Source organism: Thamnophis elegans, chromosome 9 (assembly GCF_009769535.1).
Source record: "Thamnophis elegans isolate rThaEle1 chromosome 9, rThaEle1.pri, whole genome shotgun sequence".
Classification (NCBI taxonomy): Eukaryota; Metazoa; Chordata; class Lepidosauria; order Squamata; family Colubridae; genus Thamnophis; species Thamnophis elegans.
Genome location: NC_045549.1, coordinates 72,868,873 through 72,894,293, shown reverse-complemented (window position 1 = coordinate 72,894,293; position 25,421 = coordinate 72,868,873). Strand labels below are relative to the sequence as shown.

The following is a 25,421-nucleotide window of genomic DNA, read 5'->3' as shown; positions in this document are numbered from 1 at the left end:
GATACGCCTCGAAGTGCAGATTTACTTCAATCCGTGGCAAACCACTCGGTGAGTCTCATCATCATTGCTTAACTAGGTTAAAACTTTTAAAATCACCAACGTGCAAATTATAGAATCACAAATGTGATCGTAACCAATACTCTGATTAAAATTGTGATGGCACAGTGATGAATCCTAGTATATTTGCCAAATACCCTGAAGTGGACAACAATGCCTGCGCTCCTCATGACAAACAATAAAACTACCTATTTAAAAAAATAAAACTGTTTTAAAACCATAATCTTGTTCAGTATAATAAGCTTCTAAGTGCCCCAACGTATAGGAATATCTTTCATTTATTTGTTGGTGGCTCCGGAATTTTTAACGGGTGATGTTTGAAATGTTGTTCAACTACAATTGCTTGATATCTGGACTGAGCTACTGGGATTAAAATGGGAAATGACTAGCTTTGCATTCAGAAAACAAAGGCGTGTGGCACAATGAATCAAAAAAATAAATAAAACAACATTTTAAGGCATAAACTATAAAGATATGAAAGCTTCAGACTCTGCCAATGCAGAGAGAAGGGAACGATATCGCCTTGAACCCTGATCTCAAAGCATTTGATTAAAAGTAACAAATATCCATATTTATCACATTGGCACCAATCAAGAGTAATCCCCCAAATTAAAGGTTGGCGTTCGGCTTCTTTGGGGTTCACGATGTCGGTGAAGTTTTAAAAACACCCTGTGAGTAGAACACGCTTTTTCGCTTTGGAGAAAGAAATTCGGTCATAAATGAGTACCGCGTAGCCCCTTCAAATAGGAAAGAAAATCACTCCGGCGTGTTTCTAAAACTGAAATTCCTTGAGATGTTTTGCAGCCCGTGAGGTCCAGCCCGGAATTTCCCCCAAACGCTTTGGGTGCGAACTACGGTGAAACACTTCGAACGAAAAGCGGGTTATTGTAAGGGAAAGAACTCCGGAGGTTTACAACCAGGTGGAAATGTGTGTCAAACCAGAGCAAAGCTGGAAGGCGGTCCTGTGAGTTGTTCTACTCCTCCGTATGTGTACTCCGTGAAAGACTCTGGGACGTAGACGAGCGTGGCCTAACACGTTGAGTAAGCGCTGTCACACTTTCCCCTTCTGTGCAACAAGGATTGAGAAAAAGGGAAGACGGAGAAAAGGTAAGTCCTGGATGATACGTAAAATTTTAGGAGTTGCTCGAGAAAAAATGGAGCTCCCTTTTCCCCCCTCCTCCTACGCTGAGTCTTACATTCTCAGTTAGCGGCATTTGTGCGTCCCGGCTCGGAGGGAAGAGTTTTCCCACCGGAGTTGGCGGGCTGCGTGTGGAGTTCCGTGAGAGTTTCGATCCTCACTTTCCCTTCCCGTTCCAGAGTGACGATGGTCTGCTTCAGTTTGCCTTCGTTGTTAAGCAGGACTTCAATCATGGCTTCCAGGTTTTGGATCTTCCCATTAGCCACCTTGAAAGAGTCAACAGGAAAGAAGGATATTTTTGATTCATTTGTTTCTTTAGAAAATTTATATCGCCTCCCATTTATTCTCTAACCCAGTTGGATGGCAAACCTTTCCGGCAGGGAGTGCCACAAAGGGGGCATGCACGCGAGTGAGTGCTGAAAAGGGAGCACTTCGTGCATGTGTGAACTTCTCGCACATGCGCTTGTCTGGGCCGACCAGGAAGAGGAGCTGCCCAGGGAGCATGTGCGTGCCGGAAAATGAACTTACAGTTTCCAACGTTTGTGTGTGTATATATCAGCACGTCTTCCAGTTACTGCTATGCATGCGCATGTGCCGATCAGCTGGCCGGGGCGCATGCTCATGCCGGATAATGGAAGGCTAGCTCTTCTAGTTTCTGGCACAGCTGCATATGCAAAGGCCAGCTGATCGTCACGTGTGCATGCATGCCAGAAACCCGGAAAGGGTAATGCTGCATGTGGCAGACGACATGGCTGTGCGTGCCACTTTGGGTAGGCGTGCCATAGGTTCGCCATCATAGCTCTAACCATTGATAAAACAATTCCCATATATTGTAATAATCAGACTGTTCCTTCTCTTTAGTTTCAAGCGCTAACCTATTCATTTCTGCAAATTCTGATACTTTCGCGTTCTCGTCCATAGGGGTATCTTCATTCTTCAAACTTTTGTGCAAATGCCAATCCTAGCTACAGTTATTACATGAATTATCAAATATACCTTTTCTTTACTATAAGGTTAGAGAATAAATATGAAAAGTGGAAAAAAGCAGGAGAGCGAAATAGAGAAAATGTTTTAACGGAGTTAAAGAAGTTAAGAAGAGGATTGTTATAGTATTAGTTATGATATATATGGTGTATATTAGTATTACGTTAAGAAGAGATAAAATAATAAATATGGCTGTAATTTGTTGTCATTATTGTATAAAATATTTGCACAAAACATGTACCCAATGACACACTGTTTAATGGAAGAAAGAAAATTTATATCGTCTCCTACAACACTATGGCACAATATAAAAGAATAAAAATTAAAACAATGAAATAATAACCCTCCACCACGTCTTAAATGGTAAGATGGATGTCAATAAATTTGATAATAATATTAAAATCAAGAATAACAGAAAGGATCTTAATAGTAATCGTCCTTGGTACTCTTTGAACTCGGTTCTTTTCTTGCAGATGTTTCATTACCCAACTAAGTGCCGTCATCAGTGCTAGAAGGGAGTGGGATTTGCTCTGTCTATATACTGGTGGCTCGAAGTGTACTTTTTTTTTGTTTTTTTAATAACCCTGTAATCCCTTGCATCAGGGTGGAGGTCTAGGCAACTGAATGGAGCTGAGGGTTTACTGGCCAGATGCCCTTCCTATCCCCAATGCGGAGTTCGCAGCAGATAGTTTCTCATTGTGCCCAGAGAGATAAATATCTGCCGCTAGCTAGGATCGAACTCACAGCCTCCTGGTTGTGAGGCGAGAGTTCCACCTCTAGGCCACCGCACGACTCAGTGGCTCCAAGTGTATAAAATTCTTAAACCTTAAATCAGGGATATCATTTTGAATTTGTGTGCGTCAAATCTTATGGCTATCCCAATTGGTTTATAGGGAAAAAAATTGCGCAAATTAATTTTTTGAGGAAGGGAAACGTATTCCTTGTCGATTGCATCCAGCAGAAATAAATACGACTTCTGTCTTGACTCGCTTAATATCTTGTTTTAACGCGTTACGAGTGAAGTGCAGCCCGTACCTGCAGCTCCTCCAGGAGATCGAAGTTTTGCTTCCGTAAGTTACTGTTGGCCTTCTCGAGTTTATCCATCCTTTGATTGTCATTCAGAGAAGAATCAGTTAATTCATCCTGAAGGACATAGTATTCAACTTCATAAGCTTGGAGCTGTTTGGAAATATCCATCTCAAATACCTGCCGTGGGATTTGGGGAAAAAATAAACACCACACAGGAAAATCAAATTTGTCTCAGCGTATCATAGAGAGTATCAGACCATCTTACCATATTTTTCAGATTATAAGACGCAGCTGATATAAGACGCACCCAAATTTAGAAGAGGAAAACAACAACAAAAGGATTTTGGCCTCTGCGCGCCTTGTTTCCGGCCCTTTTTTTTGGGGGGGGGGGCTTTTTTTGTCCCTTCCCCAGCTTTTTTTCTACTCATTTTTGAGGCTTTTTTCAGCCCATTTTTGAGGCCTTTTTTTTGGCCTGTTTTTGAAGCTTTTCTTGGCCTGTTTTTGAGGCTTTGGGGGGGGAAAATGGAACCTGGGCCAGTCCTGGAGTCAGGGGGAGGCTCTGATGAGGGCTCTGCGTCAGAGGCAGAGAGGGGGACAGAGCCGTTTGACAGTTATCAGATGCCTTCAGAGTCAGACATCAGTGAAGCAGTTGAACAGCTGGAGCCTGTTCCCAGTGTGCGCATGCACAGAGTTGCCAGACAAAGGGAACAGCTAAAGAACAGGGGTCGACTTGTGAGTAAGGCCAGACAATGAATGGCCCCTCCCAGGGGAAATAAAAGATGAGCAAAAGGGAGTTTGCAGGAGACCATTAGTTCGCTTAATTGGTTCGTGACTCTCCGAGACTCCTTGCCAAGTTTTGCAGATATCGGCCTGGCAGCTCTCCAAGCCAGATAAGGTCTGTGACTGTAAATCCTCCCTTGAAAGATTTTGCTGGATGTGAATGAGCAAAAATCACAGTAAAAGGGTTTTTTGTCGGGACCAGGAGTTTGCTTTATGCTCTTGGGAAGCCTCGTTCAGATCAAGAACATGGCATTATTTTTCTTAGGATATTCACGCTAATCTCCGCGGAAGGTAGGATGTTGTCCAAGTATCCAAAGTTTCCTCCATGCCAAACAAAACAGGAAGATGCGGTAGGGAACATATAGCCTCCCCCATTACCCAAAACATCTGAAAACAGGTCTGGCTATTGTTTAGAAATATGTTACTTCTGTAGAAGGAAATTCCAACGTCTTAACTCCCCAAATAAGCTGCAGTTTGGCTAGGAAAAATAACTGGTCTGAATTATATGAGGAAGTCGTTCTACACTTTGCAGCTTCTACTTTCCCCTGGCAATCGTACGCCGTTTCGTACCTGGTTAATGGTTTTTTCCATCTGTACCAGGCCTAGATTGGGAAGAATACTTTTAATGAAGTCGACAATTGTTTCCAGATTTTCATGCTGGAGAATCAAAGGCTTATGGCTTCCCAAAAGACTCAGAGCCACCTTTAATATAACGTCTGGTCCTTGGAGATACATCAAGTCTGGAGGAGACAGGAGAAACGTTAGGAAGAGCGTTTGAAGATAATGATTCTATTGGTTTACTTGAAGTTTCTGTTCATTTATTTACTTACGGCTATAATAATCATAATCATTTAATGACCCCATAATCCCTTGCGGAGTGGTCTGGGCAACTGAATGAAGCTAGCACAATGTTTCCTGGCCCGATGCCCTTCCTGTTGCCGAGGCGGAGTTTTGTTCGGCAAATATATTCTCCGTGTACCCAGAGAGAGAAATATCTACCCAGGATCGATCTTGCAGCCTCCTGATTATGAGGTGAGAGCTGCACCTCTAGGCCACCGCACCACTCCTCTTTAGTTAGGGCTGTGTTGGAAGAAATATCCATCTGGTTCAGTGCCAAGCTGGGAAAAAGACACTGGAGACAAAATGGAGGGTGGAGACTGACAAGGTGTTTTCTCTGGTTTCCTAGACCAGGAGTCAGCAACCCGCGGCTCTGGGGCTGCATATGGCTCTTTCATCCCTCTGCTGTGGCTCCCTGTTGCATGTCAGCTCCACAATTGATAGGACTTTCAGTTAGGACAGGTAGGACAGGTAAAGGATGTTGCGCTAGGAGGTGTCTATGGTGGAGGAACCGGACTTCTGGTAAGCTCCAGAATGGAACTGGGGGCTTCCAGTTAGGACCTTTGTGGCTCTTTTGAGTGTTTAAGGTTGCCGACCCCTCCCCTAGACGATCTGCACGAACCAACTCTAGAGGCGATTGCGTGGATATCTGAATCGGACACCCAGTTACGAGGCCGTTGTCTTTATAAACAATTGTGTGAATAGTCCTCGATTTGCAGCAGTTCATTTAGTGACCATTCAAAGTTAAGACGGCACTGAAAAAAGTGACGCACGTATGGCCATTTTTCACACAACCATTGTAGCATCCTGATGGTCACGTGGTCAAAATTCAGATGCTTGGCAACTGACTCACAGTTATGATGGTTGCAGTGTCCTGGGGATCATCATGTGATCCCCCTTTTACGACCTGATAAGCAAAATCAACAGGGAAACCATATTGATCTCCAGAGCTAGGGTGGGTCTTCGCTAGCAGTGCTGTTTCTTCCGTCCCAAGGACCGGCCCATAGATTTCCACAGCTCTCCTTTCCTCTGCTTTCGGCGCATCTGCGCATCAGGCACTGGACCCAGCCTTAGGGCTGTTGACTCGCCATCTGAGGGTTGGCGAACAGCCCAGGCTCTGCTCCCCCACCTCTCTCTGCCAGCTCCATTCCCTCTTCCCCCTCGGAGCTCCCAGTTTGCTTCAATGCGGACCCTGACTCACGAGCCTCTTCCTCCTTCTCTGATTCAGCTGCTGGAGTGGGGGGGGTGGCGGCCGACAGGCCACGACATTTTCTCAGTGCTGTTGTAACTTTTGAACGGTTACTAAATGAACTGTTGTAAGGTGTAAAGTTTCCCAACGGTGCCGTAACTAACACTTAATAAGAACCGATGTTTCAATACAGAAACGAGTGATTTATTAACAGCTTCATTAGGCAAGATTTATTGGTAGACATTTCTTTTGCTTTGTCTATCTGCTTCTGAACTTTGCCCCTGTTCCTTTCCTCCCCTCACTCTGTGTCCCAAATCACATTGCCCAATAAATACACCCATCACAAACCAGCTACTGTAATCTGAGATCCAGCTCCGCCGACGGAATGCATGGAATGTCAACACGGGGAGTTGGCAGTATGTTTACTGATCTTCTGCAACGTTCTCATGATACGCTAAATAAATTACCGCCCCCTCCCTCTTTGGCCTTCCCTCTTTTCCAACAGGAGGGACCGTCCTTTCTCACAAGGTGGCCGAAGTTATTCAACCCTTGGGCAATTAGGACGACTTACCGAACACCCGAGCGACGAAGCCCAGGGGAAACTGAGATGCAAACAGGGTCAGGAGCCACGGGGCAGCGTAGAGGCTGGGGCCGATCTCATTGGCTTCGAAGTGATCGTAGAGATCTTTGTGGTAATCGTGAAGGAGTCGAGAGAGCTGATACATCTGGATCTACCAAGCAAATTAAAAAAAAAAACAGAAGAAAACAGAAGAAACAAGAATTAGGATTTTTTTAACACAGCAATTGTCGTTGGTAGATGGAGGGCAATATGTATGCTGTCGGGAGATGCAGTCCTCAACTTAAGAAAGTTCATTTACTGGCTATTTGAAGTGACATCACTGAAAAATGTGACTTATGACCATTCTTCACAGTTATGACCTCTTGTGGCATCTTCACGACCAGGATTTGGAACGCTTGGGAACTATTTAAGATCATTGTGGTGTCCCAGGGGTGATGTGATTCTCCTTTTGCGACCTTCTAACGAGCAACTGACTCATATTTATGATGGTTGAAGCGTCCCGGGGTTCACGTGATCCTCTTTTGCGACCCTGTGGCGAGCAAAGTCCACGGGGAAGCCACCTTCGCTTCACAACTGGGTGGGCTAACGTATCAACTGCGGTGACTCCCTTAACGACGGCGAGAGGAAAGAGTTTGTAAAATGGGGCGAAACTCACTTAACAGCAGAAATGTTGGGCCTCGATATGTGGTGGTAAGTCGAGGACTACCTGGATGTAGACAACCGCTTTCCAAGTCAACCTGAGCTAGCTCCCCTTGTTGCGATTGTGGCCGCTGATATGCAAACTATTAAACACAAGGCACAATGTTGCCCACGGCAATGTGCATTCTCTGCTTCCCCAGAAGATCTGCATGATGCCACGTCCAGATACATCGCGTGGACAGCTGAATCGGACATCCGCTTACGAGGCCATCGCTTTTATATATAATTGTGTGGGTTGTGTCGGTTGTGGGTTGCTTCCGGCATTACTGCTGGTTCGGTGTGCGCACAATTTTGTTCCGTGCGCAGCTGCCCATAAATAGGTCTGTGCATGCACAGAACATTAAAAATAATGGGGGAAAAGCATGCCACGCTAACCGGGGAACCGGTTCTGAGGTGTAGCAAAACTGGGTCTCTGCCGGTTCCGGCGACTCAGGACGGCAAACCACTACGGGTTCAGCTGAACCGGGCCGAACCGGTAGAAACCCACCTCTGGGTTGTGTGTACACAGGTAGTCCTCAACTTGCCAGCAAAATTGAGCCCAAAATGTATGTGGCTAAGCGAGACGTTTGCTAAGCGAGTTTTGCCCCCTTGCTTGCCATGCTTGCTAAGTGAATCAATGCAGTTGTTAAGTGAGTAACACATTTGTTAATCGAATCTGTGGTTTCCTCCTTGACTTTGCTTGTCAGAAAGTGGCAAAATTGGATCACGTGACCCCGGGGCAGGGCAATGGTCATAAATACGAGTCAGTCCCCAGGCACTTTGATCACATGACCACGGAGATGCTACGGATCCACACGGATGAAAAAGGGCCGCAAGTCACTTTTCCCAGTGCCGTTTTATAACATTGAACAGTCAATAAATGCACTGTTGTAAGTCGAGGCCTAACTACCTATGCAGGTAGTCCTCGAGTTATGACCCCGACTTTTATACTGCTAAATGAAACATTGGTTAAGTCAGTTTGCCCCCTTGAACAACTTTTCATGTGGCCTGTCAGCCGCCGGCCCCTCCAGAAGCCAAATCGGAGGAGGAGGAGGAGGAGGCAACATGGGAGTCAGGGTCAGCATCAGGGCAACCCGGGAGCTCCAAGGGGGAAGAGGGAATGAAGCTGGCAGAGAGAGGGAGAGAGAGAGGGGGGGGAAAAAGCGGAGCCTGGGCTGTCTGTCAGCCCTCAGATGGAGAGTCAACAGCCTCCAGGTCTGGAGGTGGCTGATGAGAAAGAGCAGGAACAGCTTGATCCAGTGCCTGAAGCACGGATGCACAGAACGCAGAGGAGAGGAGAGCAGTGGAAATCTATGGGCCGGTCCTTGGGAAGGAAGAGCCACCGCTGGTAGCGAGGCTCCACTCTAGCTCTGGGGATAAAAGGCAGGGGGCAGAAATGAATAGGTGTGGCAGAGGAGAGGAGAGCATTGGAAATCTATGGGCCGGTCCTCGGGAAGGAAGAGCCACCGCTGGTAGCGAGGCTCCACTCTAGCTCTGGGGATAAAAGGCAGGGGGGGAGCGGAGATGAATAGGTATGGCAGACAAGTATTCATGTTCTGGACGGATGGACTTGTTAGCCCGCGAGAGACATTTTTCACTGGGGCTGCCGGCATTCATGATAATGGAATCTTTTGAGTTCCTATCAGAGGGTTTGTCTTGTTCGGGGAGCTGAGTCAGAACACGGTGCGTTTGAGAAGTTACCATAATCACACGGTTGTTAATTGCGAATCTGGCTTCCCCACTGACTTCGCTTCTCAGACTTTTCGGGGGCTCCATTGCGGTTGTACGTCGAGGACTTACCCGTCTAAGGTTCACGTAGCTGGGTGCAATACTAAGTAAACATAACGCAGGTCCTTTACCTGGAGAATCGTCATGTCCGGCAGGTATCGCTTCCGAAGGCCCATATCAAACATCAGGAACTTCAGCATCTTGAAGGCTTCCTCTTCACTCACGTGTAGTAACAGCACTCCGGCCACAAAACTCAGGCCTTGACAATAGCCTACTTCCGAATCCAGGAGGGAGTAGGCCTTCAGGATATTATAAAGGGAGAGCTGGCCAGCTCCAAGCTGGGGTGAGAAGTAGGGATGGGTCGGGAAAGTACGACCTACGAGAGAGAAGAGAGATGGTCCTAGAAACAAACCAGCTGTACCATCGTGCAAAACAGTTTCCAAATATTTAAAAAGAAACAAATCCACAATTCAGCCCAATGTTTATGTTGCTGAGCGGGACAGTCATTAAGTGAATCTGGCTCCTGTTAACCACCTTTCTTGCTACAGTTGTTAAGTGAATCCCTGTTCTGGCTGAGGCTCCCCAGGAGCCTGAAGCAAACACCTTGTCCCGATGAAAACCCCTTTTGTTAATTTCCTGTGAATTCTGCTCATTCACAGTCGGCAAAGTTTTTCAGAGGAGGATTTACAGTCACAGACTTTATCGGGCTTGGACAGCTGCCAGGCCGATATCTGCAAAATTTGGCAAGGAGTCACTAACCAATTAAGCGAAGTACCGTAATTGTCTCCTGCAAACTCCACTCCCCTTTCGCTCCTCTTCTATTTCCTCTGGGAGGGGCCATTCACGGTCCACCTGTGGCCTTACTCCAAAGTGGACCCTTGTTCCTTAGCTGTTCCATTCGTCTGGCAACTCTGTGCATGCGCACCCTGGGAACAGGCTCCAGCTCTTCTTCTGCCTCACTGATGTCTGACTCTGAAGGCAGCTGATAACTGGCATACGGCTATGGCCCCCTCTCTGCCTCCGACACAGAGCCCTTATCAGAGCCTTCCCCAGACTCCAGGACTGGCCCATCTTCCTCCCCAACCTCCTCACTGTCCGAATCTGCTGCCAGCTCTGCTGGCCACTGGTGGGCCACAACAATCCCTGCAGGGAACCGTTCAGTCATTAAGCAAATCAGGAATGGTTCGGTAATTTTCCAGAAGGAAAATCTTCCAGCCCAGGAAATCGTTTATAATGTTACAGAAGGAAGCGAAAGGCAGGGAGTCCTCAACCTACGACCGTAATGGAACCCATAGTTTAGGCTGCAAAGTGAGAGATTCGGCAAGGGGGTTTCACTTTTTTTTAATGCAAAGGCAAAACGCACCAAGTTTAATACCAGACTTACCTAAATCGATGAGAATTGCGTGCTGCTGGGAAGTCAGCTGTTTTAACAGTTCTTTGTAAGGCGTTTCCTTTGGCGGATGCTTATTTGGAAATGGGTGCTTGACTTGGTGCAGCTCTGCTAAAAACTTCCATATCTCTCCCCTCTGCTGCCGAGGAACTCCTTTTCAAAAGATCGTAAGAGGGGAAAAAAAGAAAGAATATGGATTCAAGTTCTGTTAAGATAGAGCCTGTTGTGCCTTAAACTGCTTCTACAGTACAGTACAGTGGAGTTTCGATGGTAACGGCTTCACAGTTCTTCACCAGGGGGATCCCTCTGGTAAGGGGGATTGGGATAAATAAATACCCGGGCAACGCCGGGTTAGCAGCTAGTATTCTTATAAACAGTTACTGCATCTGTTTAAAAAGATAACAATACACTTTCCAAGGTGCCAATATATTTGCATGCCTCAGGAATTAGATACCCTCACCTTTCTCAACAGCAGAGTGTATTTTTTCCATGTCAAACTTGATCTTTGACCTTCCTGGCAGGTTCAGCATTTTATCCCAGGCGGACATCACTTCTTTGAGACACGGGGTGATTTCTTCGTAATCAAGCTTCAGGCGCTTATTTAGCAGATCATTTTCAGAAGCTAGGAGAGAGAAAAAGGCAGATAGGTTAAAGGCAGGCGCACCGGTGAAAGGCCACCAACACATTTCCTGCAAATGTCTGTCTGTTTGTCCGTCCATCCATCTATATATCTAGTTATCCATCCATCCATCCATCCATCCATCCATGTATCAATCAAGTTTATATAGCCACCCATTACATGGAAACCAACTATCATCTGTCTACTTCTCTGTCGGTCTGTCTATCTAGTTATCCATCCATCCATCCATCCATCCATCCATCCATCCATCCATCCAATTCATATAGCCACCCATGACATGGAAACCAACTATCATCTGTCTATTTCTCTGTCTGTCCATCCATCCGTCCATCCATCCATCCATCCATCCATCCATCCATCCATCTTCTATCTATATTTATTATCTATCTTATCCATCCATCCATCCATCCATCCATCCATCCATCCATCCATCCATCCATCCAATTCATATAGCCACCCATGGCATGGAAACCAACTATCATCTGTCTACTCTCTCTCTCTCCGTCCGTCCATCATCTATCTATCTATCTATCTATCTATCTATCTATCTATCTATCTATCTATCTATCTATCTATCTATCATCTATCTATCTATCTATCTATCTATCATCTATCTATCTATCTATCTATCTATCATCTATCTATCTATCTATCTATCTATCTATCTATCTATCTATCTATCTATCTATCATCTATAAAATTCATATAGCCACCCATGACATGGAAACCAACTAGCATCTGTCTACTTCTCTGTCTGTCCGTCCATCCGTCCGTCCGTCCATCCATCCATCTATCAAATTCATATAGCCACCCATGACATGGAAACCAACTAGCATCTGTCTATTTCTCTGTCTGTCTGCCTCTCTATCATATCTATCTACGTACCCATCTACTTATCATCTCTCTCTCTCTCTCTCTCTCTCTCTCTCTCTCTCTCTCTCACACACACACACACACACACACACACACACACACACACACACTCTCTCTCTCTCTCTCTCTCACTCTCTCTCATCTAATTTATACAGCCACTATATAATTTATAAAGCAACTCTGGGTGGCATACAACAATTCAGTAAAGCAGGCATGATGTACAACCATTTTATAATCATTATTAAACGCACTGATGAACAGTGGCAACAATCAACCAAAGGAACAGAAGGTGCCTTTGGAAGTTGTGGCAGCTTCATCGTTGGAGGCTTTCAAGAAGAGGCTGGGCTGCCGTTTGTCAGAAATGTTGTAGGTTCAAAGGAGATAAAGTCTGAGTTTCCTTATCAGCCCTTCCAGGAACAAGACTTAAAAGCTGTCATTTATCAAATAAAGGAAGCGTCCATCAAGATAAAATAAACTCCGTTTATATATATAGGGGTAAAGTACTGAGGATTATGAAGCACAGCACGCAATGCATAACACACTATCTTTCAGCAACCTCTTTCGTGCCTTTGGTACAAATATCAAAAATATAGAATTTTTCCAGAGAGATTGGGTATTTTACCTTGCAGTTTCTGGTTTTCCTTTTCCATCCTAAGGAGGAGGATCTGCTGGAGGATAGCTTTTTGCCAAAGTTCCCTCAACTCTTTGGATGTCTTTTTCCTGTCTTCTTTGGCTGCTCCGAAAGGACCGTCTTCACAAACTGGCTGTAACGGTGATCTAGGGACCAATTCTGCCAGTTCGGAATAATCTTATTCGACAAAAAGAGGGGAAGAAATTCTATTTTTAAAACAAAATTGAAGATTTGTCTGCATTCCTAAGATCCGTGATGGCGAACCTATGGCAGGTGTGCCCCTGGTGACACATGGAGCCATTTCATATATATAGTTTGCAGTTTATTAGGATTTGTGTGCCGCCCACTCTTGAGAGACTCAGGGCGGCTTACAGATAAAGCAGGAAGGGGGAACATATAAAAATTAAAAAGAACAGACATTAAAATTCCACAACATTCATATAGCTTAGAATGGGGCTGGATAAATCAACAGCCCCAGGCCTGCCGGAACAGCCAGGTCTTAATCGCTTTGCGGAAGGCCGGAAGAGTAGTAAGGGTCCGGATCTCCACGGGGAGATCATTCCATATGTGTGTGTGTGTGTGTGTGTGTGTGTGTTTAGTGTCTCTTGCGATGAGCCGATAGTCAGAGAAAGGAAGCAGTATGCCTCCTCCCATATTTGGGCATACCAGGGGTTGTGACACTAAATACATACCTATTTCCCTGGCTCAGCTGATAAAGGAGGAAAACCTTGTGGCTTAGTGGTTAACACATCTGCCTAAGATGCAATACAGCACAGGTTCTAATCCCAGTAAGGGTATGGCTAGCTGATGAGAGCTAAATAGCTTGAATGAGATCTATACTAGTCTCCCTTTATTTATTTATCAGCACACACACACACACACACACACACACACACACACACACACACAAGGTTTTGTCGGGACAAGGAGTTTGCTTCAGGCTCTTGGGAAGCCTCGGTCAGAACACATTCATGAAACCTTCCCTTTAACTACAGATGGATTTTACCTTCATGCCAACTGGGAGAGTCACATCCTTTTTGGGGTGTCGCCACTCTTAAAAATATCTGCTGCCTCCAGGAATGTCGTCGAACCTTCACCGGGGTCTCGGGGACCATATCTGCTTCCCTCGACTTGGATTGGTTATCTCTAAAATCAGAAGTCACAGGATTTATTTCTTTTAGCTACCGTTGCAAGACATGTTTTTTTCCCCCCGGATCGTCTAAAAGAGTCTCAATGGCAAATTTAAGTAGAAAAAAGAAAATTACACAGCTTAGTTCTTTAAACAATGAGCTCCTTGACAGAAATAACCCAACGGAGGGTGTTTTGAATTGTCAAAAATATTCAGAAATAACCTTATCTTGCTGCTCGCAGTTAAAACTTTTTAATTAGTTGATCAAAGTATAAAATAGAAAGGAAAAAACCTTGGAAAAGTCAGAAGAGAGGAAGGGAAAAAGAAGGGGTATAGTGTAATGGGAGTGGGAAAAAAGGGAAAAGGCACCAACCTCTGATTCTGTTTGACACGGTCAAAGGTAACAACATAACAACCACAACTTTTTTTGCTTTTACACAGCAATATGTAAAAGCCACTTCTATAACAATAAGCCTGTCTAATTTACAAAGAGAGAATCAAAGTTTCATCTATATTTTTTTTCCTCATGGCAAACACAAAATCCGGAAGCAATTAAAATATAATCTCTTATTTGGATTAAAAAAAGGATTTTAACCCTCTCAACTTCCCGTGCTGAGGGAAAGAATATATGGTTCATTCTCCTATTTTTCAAATCTAGTCCATAATGTTTTACCAACTCTCTTGCTGCTTATAGAAACCGTGACGCAGAGATGTGTGTTTGTGCAAAGGCTTTGTGCACTGCCGCGTGGATATTTTGAGAAATAAGTCTCTGAAAATGGCATCGTGATATGTCATGTGACGGCAACCTGATGCGGCAAGTTTGACACCAGTGGTCTAGTCAATTAAGAGTTAATGAATTCAAGACGGGTTTGGCTAAGCCCTTTGTGACTACTAGAGATTCTAGGCCGATTGCTCTTTTGACTCCACCCTAGGCTCTGCCACTCCTTTTCCTACAGTATCTGGGGCTTTTTTTAAAGCAAGAAGAGAGTTGAAACCAGACATAGTTCTTGCAGCAGAGTATTCCGAAGCGTGGAAGTCATTATTAAGAAGGCTTGGTGCTTGGTCTCTTCCCCATGGACCTCCCATGCCTTCTTCATGACTAGATAAGTAGACAGAGGTGGGTTGCTCCTGGTTCGGCCTGCTTTGGCCAAACCGATAGTGGCGGTGGTGAGAGGCTCCACCCACCCTCCCGGACACTGCTGCGCATGCCAGTGGTGGGTTCCAGATCCAGATGCAACTGGTACGGTGCAATGGGGCAGGGTGTCCATCACATGAACGTGCGCATGTATACTTACCGCTCGTGACGCTCCGTGATGCCTCCGCAACGCATCAGCTGCTCGGTGGAGCGTCGCACAGGTGCCGTACGCTCCATGGGCGTGCGTGGAAGCACCGAACAGCTCAAATACAGGTAAGGAGCATGGGTAGGTGGGTGGGTCCTCTGGAGCACCATACCGGAACAGTAACTAGTGCTCCCAGCAGGCACTGGTACACCCGTACCGGGGCGTACCAGTCATATCCTACCACTGGTGCATGAGCAGAACATTGCGTGCGCGAGCAAACCGGTAATAAAGTGGTAATAAAGTAGAGTCATGCTTGGCAAGATGCCATACTGTATAGAGCTTTGTAGAGGATAACCAGAATTTTGAAAATGCTAAAAATGATCAGATATATGTCCCAAAGATCCTTTTTTTCAACAGGCAACTAGACTTTCTAGTTTTTCTTTCTAGTCATTTGCGTCCTTTCAGAGCTGCTAAATTGCACAAGAGACTCTCTCCTAACAAGAGCCGCAGCGGAGGGAAGCAGTCGCTGGCCTGGAGAGCAGAGATAGAGCAAAGCAGGCCCTGATAGGCTGCTCGGTTGACCCTCACCACATAGCGGAAGCCACACATGCGCCACGCACTCGCATTTTCGGCGGACCAGTTGTTTAATGGGCTGGATCCCACCCCTGTCCACCACCTACCTGGTGGACTTCCTAAAGTCAGAGGTGACATTCTCATCTACAGGAGCCAGGAATTTTAAGAAATTTGGTACGGAAGAAGAGGAGCGAAGTTTTTCCTGGAGAGAGGAACGGTAGGAGGTGCTGAGCGTCGTTGAAAAGGGCGGCTCAGAACGGGAGAGGTTTAGGGTGCGCGGGGAAAACGCAGACACGGAAAGAGAGAACAACACAAAACGAGAAAGGAATAAGCAACAAATTAGGGGAAAAAATGCAATAGGAATGAAAACAAAGCAAAGGCTAAGATTTCCAGCTGTATAATTTATTTTAGATAACTGGTTGGAGGCTCATTCCATTTTCAGGAAAGGCCGTGCGACCCCATATCTGCCATTTTATTTAGACAGTGTGTTATAAACAGTGAAGATAAAGGTAAAGGTTCCCCTCGCACATATGCGCTAGTCGTTCCTGACTCTAGGGGGTCGTGCTAATCTCCATTTCAAAGCCCAAGAGCCAGCGCTGTCCGAAGACGTCTCCATGGTCATGTGGCCGGTATGACTAAATACCGAAGGTGCATGGAATGCTGTTCCCTTCCCACCAAAGGTGGTTCCTATTTTTCTACTTGCATTTGTTTTTACATGCTTTCGAACTGCTAGGTTGGCAGAACCTGGGACAAGTCACGGGAGCTCACTCCGTTACGCGGCACTAGGGATTCGAACCACCAAACTGCCGACTTTCTGATTGACAAGCTCAGCGTCTTAGCCGCTGAGTCAGCGCATCCCATGATGTGACACATATTACGTGAATCAATAAGAGTTCGTTTGGACTGTGGTTTCATATAGGTGCAATCAATGAGAATAATTTTGTGACTGGCTGAACTTACGCTTATTTCAACACGAGACTTTGACTAAGTTGCACCAAATTTTATTTTATTTCTTCCTAGATTTACATGTAATTAATTAGTTAACTCATAATAAGAGCTACACCACAGTAGCAAGAGAAGGGCTATTTTTCCAAGATCCCGGAAATTGTTGACTTATTTCGGTTTAATTCATGACTTCCCTTTGCAAGGTACCAGATGCCTTCGGTGAAAATCGTTATGAAGCGATGCACTGCCAAACTCTCTCTCTCTCTCTCTCTCTCTCTCTCTCTCTCTCTCCCTCCCTCCCTCCCCCCTCTCTGTCTCTCCCTCTCCCCTTCCTCTCTCCCTCTCCCCCTCCTCTCCCCCTCTTCCCTCCCTTCTCTCTCTCTTCCTCCTCTCCCTCCCCCTTTCCCTATCTCTCTTCCTCCCTCCCCATCTCTCTCTCTCTTCCCCTCTTCCTCCCTCCCCCTCTCTCTGTCTCCTTCCCTCCCTGTCCCTCTTCCTCCCTCCCTCCCTCCCTCTCTCCTCACCTCTTCTGCACGACCTGCCTGCCTTGTTCTCCGCTTGAACTATGCCTGAGGCGCTTGAAGAAATTGGGTGAGGAGGTTGAGGATGGAAGTCGAGCTGGAGGAGGCAGGGCAGCAGCTGGTGATGCCTGGCTGGCAGAAGGCTTAGAGCTGCTGGCAGCCCTGGTCAGGCTTTACAAGGGGAAGGGAGGGAGGGAAGGATGGGGAAGGAAGGCGAGGTGAGGCGAGGAAAGGGAAGAGGAAGAAAGGAAAGAAGGAAGGAAAACAAGGAGAGACAAGGGAAGGCAAGAGAGGAGAGAAGAGAGAGGAGGAAAGGAGAGGAGAGATGGAAAATGGAAGGAAGGAAGGAAGGAAAGGGTGAAAAAGAAGGAAGGAAGGAAGGAAGGAAGGCAGGCAGGAAGGAAAGGTAAGGCAACAGAGGAGAGGGGAAGGTAAAGGAAAGATGAGATGGAGAATAGATGGATGAAAGGAAGGAGAGGGTGAAAAAGAAGGAAGGAGAGGGAGGTGAAACGGATGAATGGGTGGAAGAAGGAAGGTCAAATAAAGTATAAGCATACAGAAAGGCTGAAAGTAAAAATAAAGATAGGACTCAAGCACTTGAATTAATTATTAAAGAGTTTAATTATGCACAGGAAGTGGCATCAAGAAGCGCATTAAAGTCCTTTTACTGAAATGTGCTGCTTCTTCTACCTTAGCCCCTCACGGATCTACTGATCATGAATGATGATGATGATGATGATAATGATGATGATGATGATGTCAGAATGAAGACCGAGTAGACTGAATACATTCATGCCAGGAGCAAGTATTGCTGCTTAGAGCTTTAATGCTTTAAAAAATGCTTTTAATGCTGTTTTCCAGTGACATATAACAACAGCGCCGAGACCAGTTTCTTTCCAACACTACGATCTACCAATGCTGCACATCAAAGGGTGCGTGCTGAACATGCTGTTAGTAGAGTTCAAGAGGCAACCCCAGAGGGTGTGGGAGGTGCAGGGGAAGGAAGTCCAAAATTAGCTGGCAACCTGCGAGGTTGTCCCAGAGTTGTGCTTTTTTTTCAAGAGGCAACAGGACTTTCTGATATTTTTCTTTTGAAGACATCCAAGAAACTCCCTCAGCCCCGACTGAAGAAGCTTCCTTTCCCCACCATCCAGTCAGAGCTGAAGAAGCTTCTTGGATGAGAAGCGAAACGTCTTCAACGAAAAACCAGAAAGTCCAGTTGCCTCTTGAAAAAGCACTTTTGGGATTCTGTTCTGTTCTGTTTTGTTCTGTTTGGTCCTCTCCTCTCCTCTCCTATTTCATCATTCCATTATTCTATTCTTATTCTTATTCTTATTCTAGTCTATTCTATTCCTACCCTAATTCTTCATTCTATTGTATTCTATTCTATTCTACTCCACTCTACATCTACTCTACTCTATCCTAATTCTTCATTCCATTATTCTATTCTATTCTATACTTATTCTATTCTATTCCTATCCTAATTCTTCATTCCATTCTATTCCATTCCACTCCACTCCTACCCTACCCTATCCTAATTCTTCAATCCATTATTCTATTCTGTTCTGTTCTTATTCTATTCCTATCCTAATTCTTCATTCCATTATTCTATTCTATTCTGTTCTATTGTTATTCTATTCCTATCCTAATTCTTCATTCCATTCTATTCCATTCCACTCCATTCCTACCCTACCCTATCCTAATTCTTCATTCCATTATTCTATTCTATTCTATTCTGTTCCTATTCTGTTCTATTCTATTCTATTCCTATCCTAATTCTTCATTCCATTATTCTATTCTGTTCTATTCTTATTCTATTCTATTCCTATCCTAATTCTTCATTCCATTATTCTATTCTATACTTATTCTATTCTATTCCTATCCTAATTCTTCATTCCATTCTATTCCATTCCACTCCATTCCTACCCTACCCTATCCTAATTCTTCAATCCATTATTCTATTCTATTCTATTCTGTTCTTATTCTATTCTGTTCTATTCTATTCTATTCCTATCCTAATTCTTCATTCCATTATTCTATTCTGTTCTATTCTTATTCTATTCCTATCCCAATTCTTCATTCCATAATTCTATTCTATTCTGTTCCGTTCCATTCTGCCTTCTGTTCTAGTCCAGTCTAGTCTACTCTCATCTCTTTTCTGAGAAAAATAGAGGCCCTTGCCACAAAGCCATGACGCAGTGACATTGAGTTGTGGCATGTTTGTTTAACCAGAGTTCTTCATCTGTTAATAGAACGTACATGAAGTTCAAATGGCGTTTGAAGGTCTCCCTCAAACCCGACCTATTTTCTCTCACCGTTCCTAGTCTGGAAAGTTGGAAACAAACCATCCAGCCCATGAACGGGAGAGCTTTCGAGAATCTTAAAGAAAGCAAACCAAAAGGCAACAACCTTCGCCTTTATGCTGGGACCTGAAACCAAAGCAAAAATCAACTTCACGTCCAAAATTAGAAGCTTGCTTGTCTAACCTCTAAGAAGCTGCCATCAAAGGCTAACCAACTCTGACTGAACAAGCCCTGTCTAGTTGGAAATACCGTTGTGATAAACCTGATAAGAAACCAGGTTGAAAAAGAGGACAACGGATCATCGTTGTTTCAGAATTCTCACATTCCTCTTTTCATTTCCTTTTTTTTTTTTTTTTGCCGGTAACAATTCAATAGCAATAGCAATAGCAGTTAGACTTATATACCGCTTCATAGGGCTTTCAGCCCTCTCTAAGCGGTTTACAGAGTCAGCGTATTGCCCCCAACAACAATCCGGCTCCTCATTTCACCCACCTCGGAAGGATGGAAGGCTGAGTCAACCCTGAGCCGGTGAGATTAGAACCGCTGAACTGCAGATAACAGTCAGCTGAAGTGGCCTGCAGTACTGCACCCTAATCACTGCGCCACCTCGGCTCTTACGATCCCAGGCATCTCTCTCTTTTTTTGTATTATTACGTTTAGGCGAGAAATAAAATTCGCCTGGGCTTGCATCCAATTTTGCAGTATTTCCAGAAAAGTCACAGGTTACAGGCAGTCCTCAAGTCATAACAGTTTGTTTACTGACCATTTGAAGTTGCAACGGCACTAAAAAAAGTAGCTGATGACCGTTTTCCACACTTACGGCTGTTGCAGCATCCCCGTGGCCATGTGATCAGAATTCAGACGTTTGGCCACTGGCATGTACCGTATTTTTCTTTTTTTTGTGGCAACCCCTTAGTTATAGGAACATTGCTATCGTGTCACCTCTGGTCCCTCTTTTCATTAAATGAGACATATCCAATTGGAATATTCTCCTTTATGGATATCCAATGCTAGCAATTTTTCTTCATATACTGCACTGTATCCTCCATGCTCCTAATCATTTTTATTGCTCTTTCTAGAGTCTCAACCTTTTTTATATTGTGAGACCAAATAACATATACTAATGAGTAGGATTCATGGTGGAGTCAAGAAAAGAATCAGCCGGGAGTCCTTAAATACTCATAAAGGGTGTAAGTCCAACCTTCTCTTCAATTCCATTAGCTCTTATCTAGAACCAATCTAATGCTGACTGTTGTATATAGATATGAGTAATCAATCATCTTAATCACCATCCTATGTCCAACATCACAAAAGATGGATGCCTGTTCCCTCACCCAATGAATAGTTAATAAGGATAATGAATTCTATCTATCTATCTGTCTGTCTGTCTGTCTATCTATTTATCTATCATCTATCTATCTAAAACTATCTGTCTCTGTCTGTCTGTCTGTCTGTCTATCTATCTATCATCTATCTATCTATCTATCATCTATCAAACTATATTTATATCTATCTATCTATCTATCTATCAATCTAAAACTATCTATCTGTCTGTCTGTCTATATCTATCTATCCATCCATCCATCCATCCATCCATCTATAAAACAAACTATCCATCCATCCATCCATCCATCCATCCATCCATCCATCCATCCATCCATCATCTATCTATCTATCATCTATCTATCTATCTATCTATCTATCTATCTATCTATCTATCTATCTATCTATCTATCTAAAACTATCTATCTATCTATATCTATCTAACTATATATCTATGTATATTTATATCTATCTACCTCTATGTTTAACTATATTTATATCTATCTATCTATCAAACTATCTATCTATATCTATCTATCAAACTATCTATCTATCTATCTATCTATCTATCTATCTATCTATCTATCTATCTATCTACCTACCTACCTACCTACCTACCTACCTACCTACCTACCTACCTACCTACCTACCTACCTATCATCTATCTATCTATCTTCTATCTATAGCATAACTCTGGAACGCCTCAAGCAATTTCAACCTAACTTGGTACTCAGATGACTTACCCTCTGGAAACAAATACTGTGGAGGTAAGACACCCCTAACACCCTTCGGGGTGTGTATTCTGTTAAGATACAGCCGGTTGTGCCTTAAAATGGCTTCTACTATACGGGGCTGTGGAGGTGCCATGGTAATGGCTTCACAGTACTCCACAAGGGGGCTCCCTCTGGTAAAACCCAACATTAGAACTTGCGGCGACATTCACGAAAGGAGGGTTGGGATAAATAGATACCCGGGCAGCGCTGGGTTATCAGTTAGTCATTAATAAAGATGGCTTAGAAGTTGCACTCATAAAGCACATTCCCATGGAAAGCAGATGCTGTTACATCATCTCAATGTTTCCAACCATGCTGCAGTCATGACAAAGAATGAATCCCAAGGACCTTCTCTGTTGCCCAAGGTGGACAATCATACCTGTAAACATTTCCTCCCCATGCCTCTCCCTTCCCATGCTAGAATCTTACTTTTGCTGGTTTGGAGTCTCTGTGGTCATGGAATGATATCTCAGAAGTTTCCTTTGTGAAACAGACGGAGAGGTTTCGACCGTGTCAAACGACTCCTGGGTTTCCAACGGGACGTGGGTCAGGGTGTTAGCTCGCCTTCTGAAGGCCTGGTAGGCAGACTGGGCAGGATGTTCTTCTGATGGTTCATCGGATGTGGTCGAGAGAAGGTCAAGATTGTCCACCGACCCGTTTGGTTTCAGAGGGCTGTCCAGGGGGAAATGGTTTTCCTGGTCGCCGACAGATGTTTCCTGTCGAACAATGCAAAACTGTGAACGATCCAATCAGCACAACTCCAAATCAAAAGTTTCGTTTCTGTCCACCTCGAGCATAAAGTGCAGAAGTGGTTTCCAAGTGGGCGTGTTCTTTTCTTTGATTAAAGCAGTCAATATAGTCATCTCTAGAGCCGAGGTGGCGCAGTGGTTAGGGTGCAGTACTGCAGGCCACTTCAGCTGACTGCTATCTGCAGTTCGGTGGTTCAAATCTCACCGGCTCAAGGTTGACTCAGCCTTCCATCCTTCCGAGGTGGGTGAAATGAGGACCCAGACTGTGGGGGCGATATGCTGACTCTGTAAACCGCTCAGAGAGGGCTGAAAGCCCTATGAAGCGGTATATAAGTCTAACTGCTATTGCTATTGCTATCTCTGTTCTACAGAGGAATTATTGAGTCTATCATCCGCACCTCTGTATGTCTAGTTTGGCTCTGCAACCAAACAGGACAGACACAGACTTCAACGGATAATTAGAACTGCAGAAAAAACAATCTGCTACCAACCTGCCTTCCGTTGAAGAGCTGGACACTGCATGAGTGAAAAAGAGGGTTGAGAAAATATGTAGAAACCCCTTGCATCCTGGACATAAATTGTTTCAATTCTCTTGCCTATTAGTATTGAGTAATTATTCAGATGTACTCTGTTTCCCCAAAAATAAGACCTCCCCGGATAATAAGCCCAATCGGGCTTTTGAGTGCATGCGCTCAGATAAGCCCTCCCCCCAAAATAAGCCCTCCCAGAAAATATTGCAACACAGCAGCAGCCATGAGTCTCGCAGCCTCCTGCACCTCAAAAATAATAAGACCTCCCTGAAAATAAGGCCAAGCGCTTATTTCGGGGTGGGGGTCAAAAGATCTTATTTTGGGGAAACAATGTAAGTAGATTGGTCTATTTTCCAAGCTTAGCAGCACATTTAGGATCAAATGATTTCGACCTTGAAAAATAAAATATCGTTTATCAGAGGCTAAACGTTTTAGGAAAGAAAACTGTTAAGGTGAACTATTCCATTGCTTGTGTTGGTTTTTGCAACGTACAATTCACTTACTTTACTTATAGTACTGAGCGTGCTGGATAAGGAGCTATCCAAATCGATGCTTCCGGAAGCTTCCTGCAGGCTCTTACTTTTATTTCCCTGCCAAGAAAACCCTCGTGTTATTATATGCATTTAAAATATATAAAGCTATACAGTATGTATATAAAGAAGCATGAAAATTCATATAAAAGGCATTCCTTGGAATGTATAAATGGTTAAATTTAATGATTCTAGCTGTGGTGTGATCGTTATTAAGTTTAGTTTTGGGGATCAGCTAAGAATAGGCGCATAGGTAGTCCTCGTCTTATGACCACAACGGGGTCCAAAACTTCCACTGCGAAGAAAGACAGCTGTTTAGTGAGTTTTGCCCCATTTCACTAGCTTTCTTGACCATGGTTGTTAAGTGAATCACTGCAGTTGACAAGGTACTAAACCGGTTGTTAAGCAAACCTGGCTTCCCCATGGATTTGCTCATCAGAAGGTCACAAAACGGGATCACATGACTTCGGGACAGAGCAACGGACATAAATAGGATCATCACCTGAACATGAAGATGCTGTGACGGTGTGAAAAACAATCCTAAGTCACTTTTTTTCATGGCCGTTGTTAACTTTGAATGGTCACTAAATGAACTTTTGTAAGGACTAGCTGTACCCTACTTGCATCTCCCCCCCCCCTTCTTGACACTTGATTAATCAGTCTGAAATATTGAAAATAACCAAATATTTGTATTGCGGCCCGCCAGTAGCCAGCGAAACAAGTGGCACACTCAGACAGTGAGGAGCTTGGGGAGGAACATGGGCCAGTCCTGGAGGCTGGGGAAGGCTCTGATGAGGGCTCTGTGTCGGAGGCAGAGAGGGGGCCAGGGCCGTCCGACAGTTATCAGCTGCCTTCGGAGTCGGAGATCAGTGGAGCAGAAGAACAGCTGGAGCCTGTTCCCAGTGTGCGCATGCGCAGAGCTGCCAGGAGAAGGGAACAGCTAAGGAACAACTCGGGAGTAAAGCCACAGGTGGACGGTGAATGGCCCCTCCCGTAGGGAATAAAGAGGAACGAAGGCGGAGAGGAGTTTGCAGGAGACCATGAGTTCAATTCATTCGGGTGAAGATCTGTTCCTGACTCCTTGCCAAGTAATTGCTGCTACAGCATGGCGTTTAGAAGATATCGGCCTGGCAGCTCTCCAAGCCAGATAAATGTCTGTAGCTGTGAAATCTCTTGAAAGACTGTTGGCTGGGACTTTGCTGGAAAGGAATTCACTTTATAAACTAAATAAAAGGGGTTTTATAGGGACGAGGAGTCGGCTTCGTGCTTTTCCGAAGCCTAGGTCAAGAACAATTTGTCTAAATTCCCATTAAAAGAGTGGGCTGTGTATTCGCCAATGGATACTCGTAAATAATGTTATTCATGGTTTCCATCGTTTTAAATACATACCCAGGTGTTGTGGCCCAGCAGGAGCCGTTGGAGCTGCCACCAGACTCTGATAGCGAGGGGCCCTATGAGTCGGCTCTGGAGGATGTGGAGGACCCTGGACAGGGTTCTGACTCCGAGCAGGGCGCAGAGAGGCTGGTGGGCCACCAGGAGGCGCCTGAGCCTTGGACCAGTGGGGAGGAGACAAGGGAGTGTGATCCGTATGTCAGCAGTGGGGAGGAGCCAAGAGAGTTGTTCCTAGATGCCCGGCACCAGAGAGCTAATAGGCGTAAGGAATAATTATGCAATTACAGGAGGTAATTGCACTCAGCTAGTGGTCATTAGGCTCCTCTCCAGGCTTTAAAAGGACTGCTTGTGCGCAGGCCACTTTTGCAGAAGTCAATGCAGGAACTAATGTCGGAGAACATGATTGTGAGCTTGGCAGGCTGGATTGCTGCCACGGCTTATCTGTGCTGGATTGGTGCCCAAGCTTGTCTGTGCCGGTTTGCTGCCAAGGACCTGTCTGTCTGTTAATTAAATGCCATAACTTATCTTTGGCTCGGAGTGTCTGCTGGTGTGGGACGAGGGGGGTCAGAACACCCAGGTGTGTGTTTAGTGGTTTGGTTTTAAATATAGTTGTTTGTTTTTAGTGCAAAAATACATCTTTCATGACTTGGAAAGTTCAACCCCCAACGCAGCAACAGTAAGTCGAGAGACTTACGCGGGATAAAATATTTTCCAAGGATTCCGTCAGCGACCTCTTCGCTTTGCTCGTCAGCACATCCAGCTTGAATCGAGTTGTGCTGTTGGGCAATTCGTTTCCCACGGCTTCTGCAGAGGACTGCCCGGCCTAAGAGGTTAAGATA

The 25,421-nt window shown here is 44.8% G+C and overlaps 1 protein-coding gene across 3 annotated transcripts in view; it reads right to left on the bottom strand.

Moving 5' to 3' along the window:
* Positions 1-366: 366 nt before the first annotated feature.
* TBC1D1 (TBC1 domain family member 1) overlaps positions 367-25,421 on the bottom strand; it is a 72,689-nt gene continuing 47,634 nt past the window's right edge. For 2 of the 3 annotated variants that reach the window (XM_032224640.1, XM_032224641.1), the window contains 13 exons: positions 25,277-25,405; positions 23,164-23,250; positions 21,811-22,097; positions 13,541-13,680; positions 12,526-12,711; positions 10,851-11,012; positions 10,385-10,543; positions 9,132-9,376; positions 6,586-6,745; positions 4,559-4,728; positions 3,215-3,385; positions 1,254-1,461; positions 367-1,123 (listed from right to left, as the gene is read on the bottom strand). In XM_032224640.1, the coding sequence (XP_032080531.1) occupies positions 1,258-1,461; positions 3,215-3,385; positions 4,559-4,728; positions 6,586-6,745; positions 9,132-9,376; positions 10,385-10,543; positions 10,851-11,012; positions 12,526-12,711; positions 13,541-13,680; positions 21,811-22,097; positions 23,164-23,250; positions 25,277-25,405 (2,100 nt within the window). In that variant the 3' untranslated portion in view covers positions 367-1,123; positions 1,254-1,257. Of the gene's footprint in view, positions 1,124-1,253; positions 1,462-3,214; positions 3,386-4,558; positions 4,729-6,585; positions 6,746-9,131; positions 9,377-10,384; positions 10,544-10,850; positions 11,013-12,525; positions 12,712-13,540; positions 13,681-15,623; positions 15,744-16,985; positions 17,136-21,810; positions 22,098-23,163; positions 23,251-25,276; positions 25,406-25,421 lie in introns of all 3 variants that reach the window. The other variant, XM_032224642.1, reaches the window with a different exon arrangement.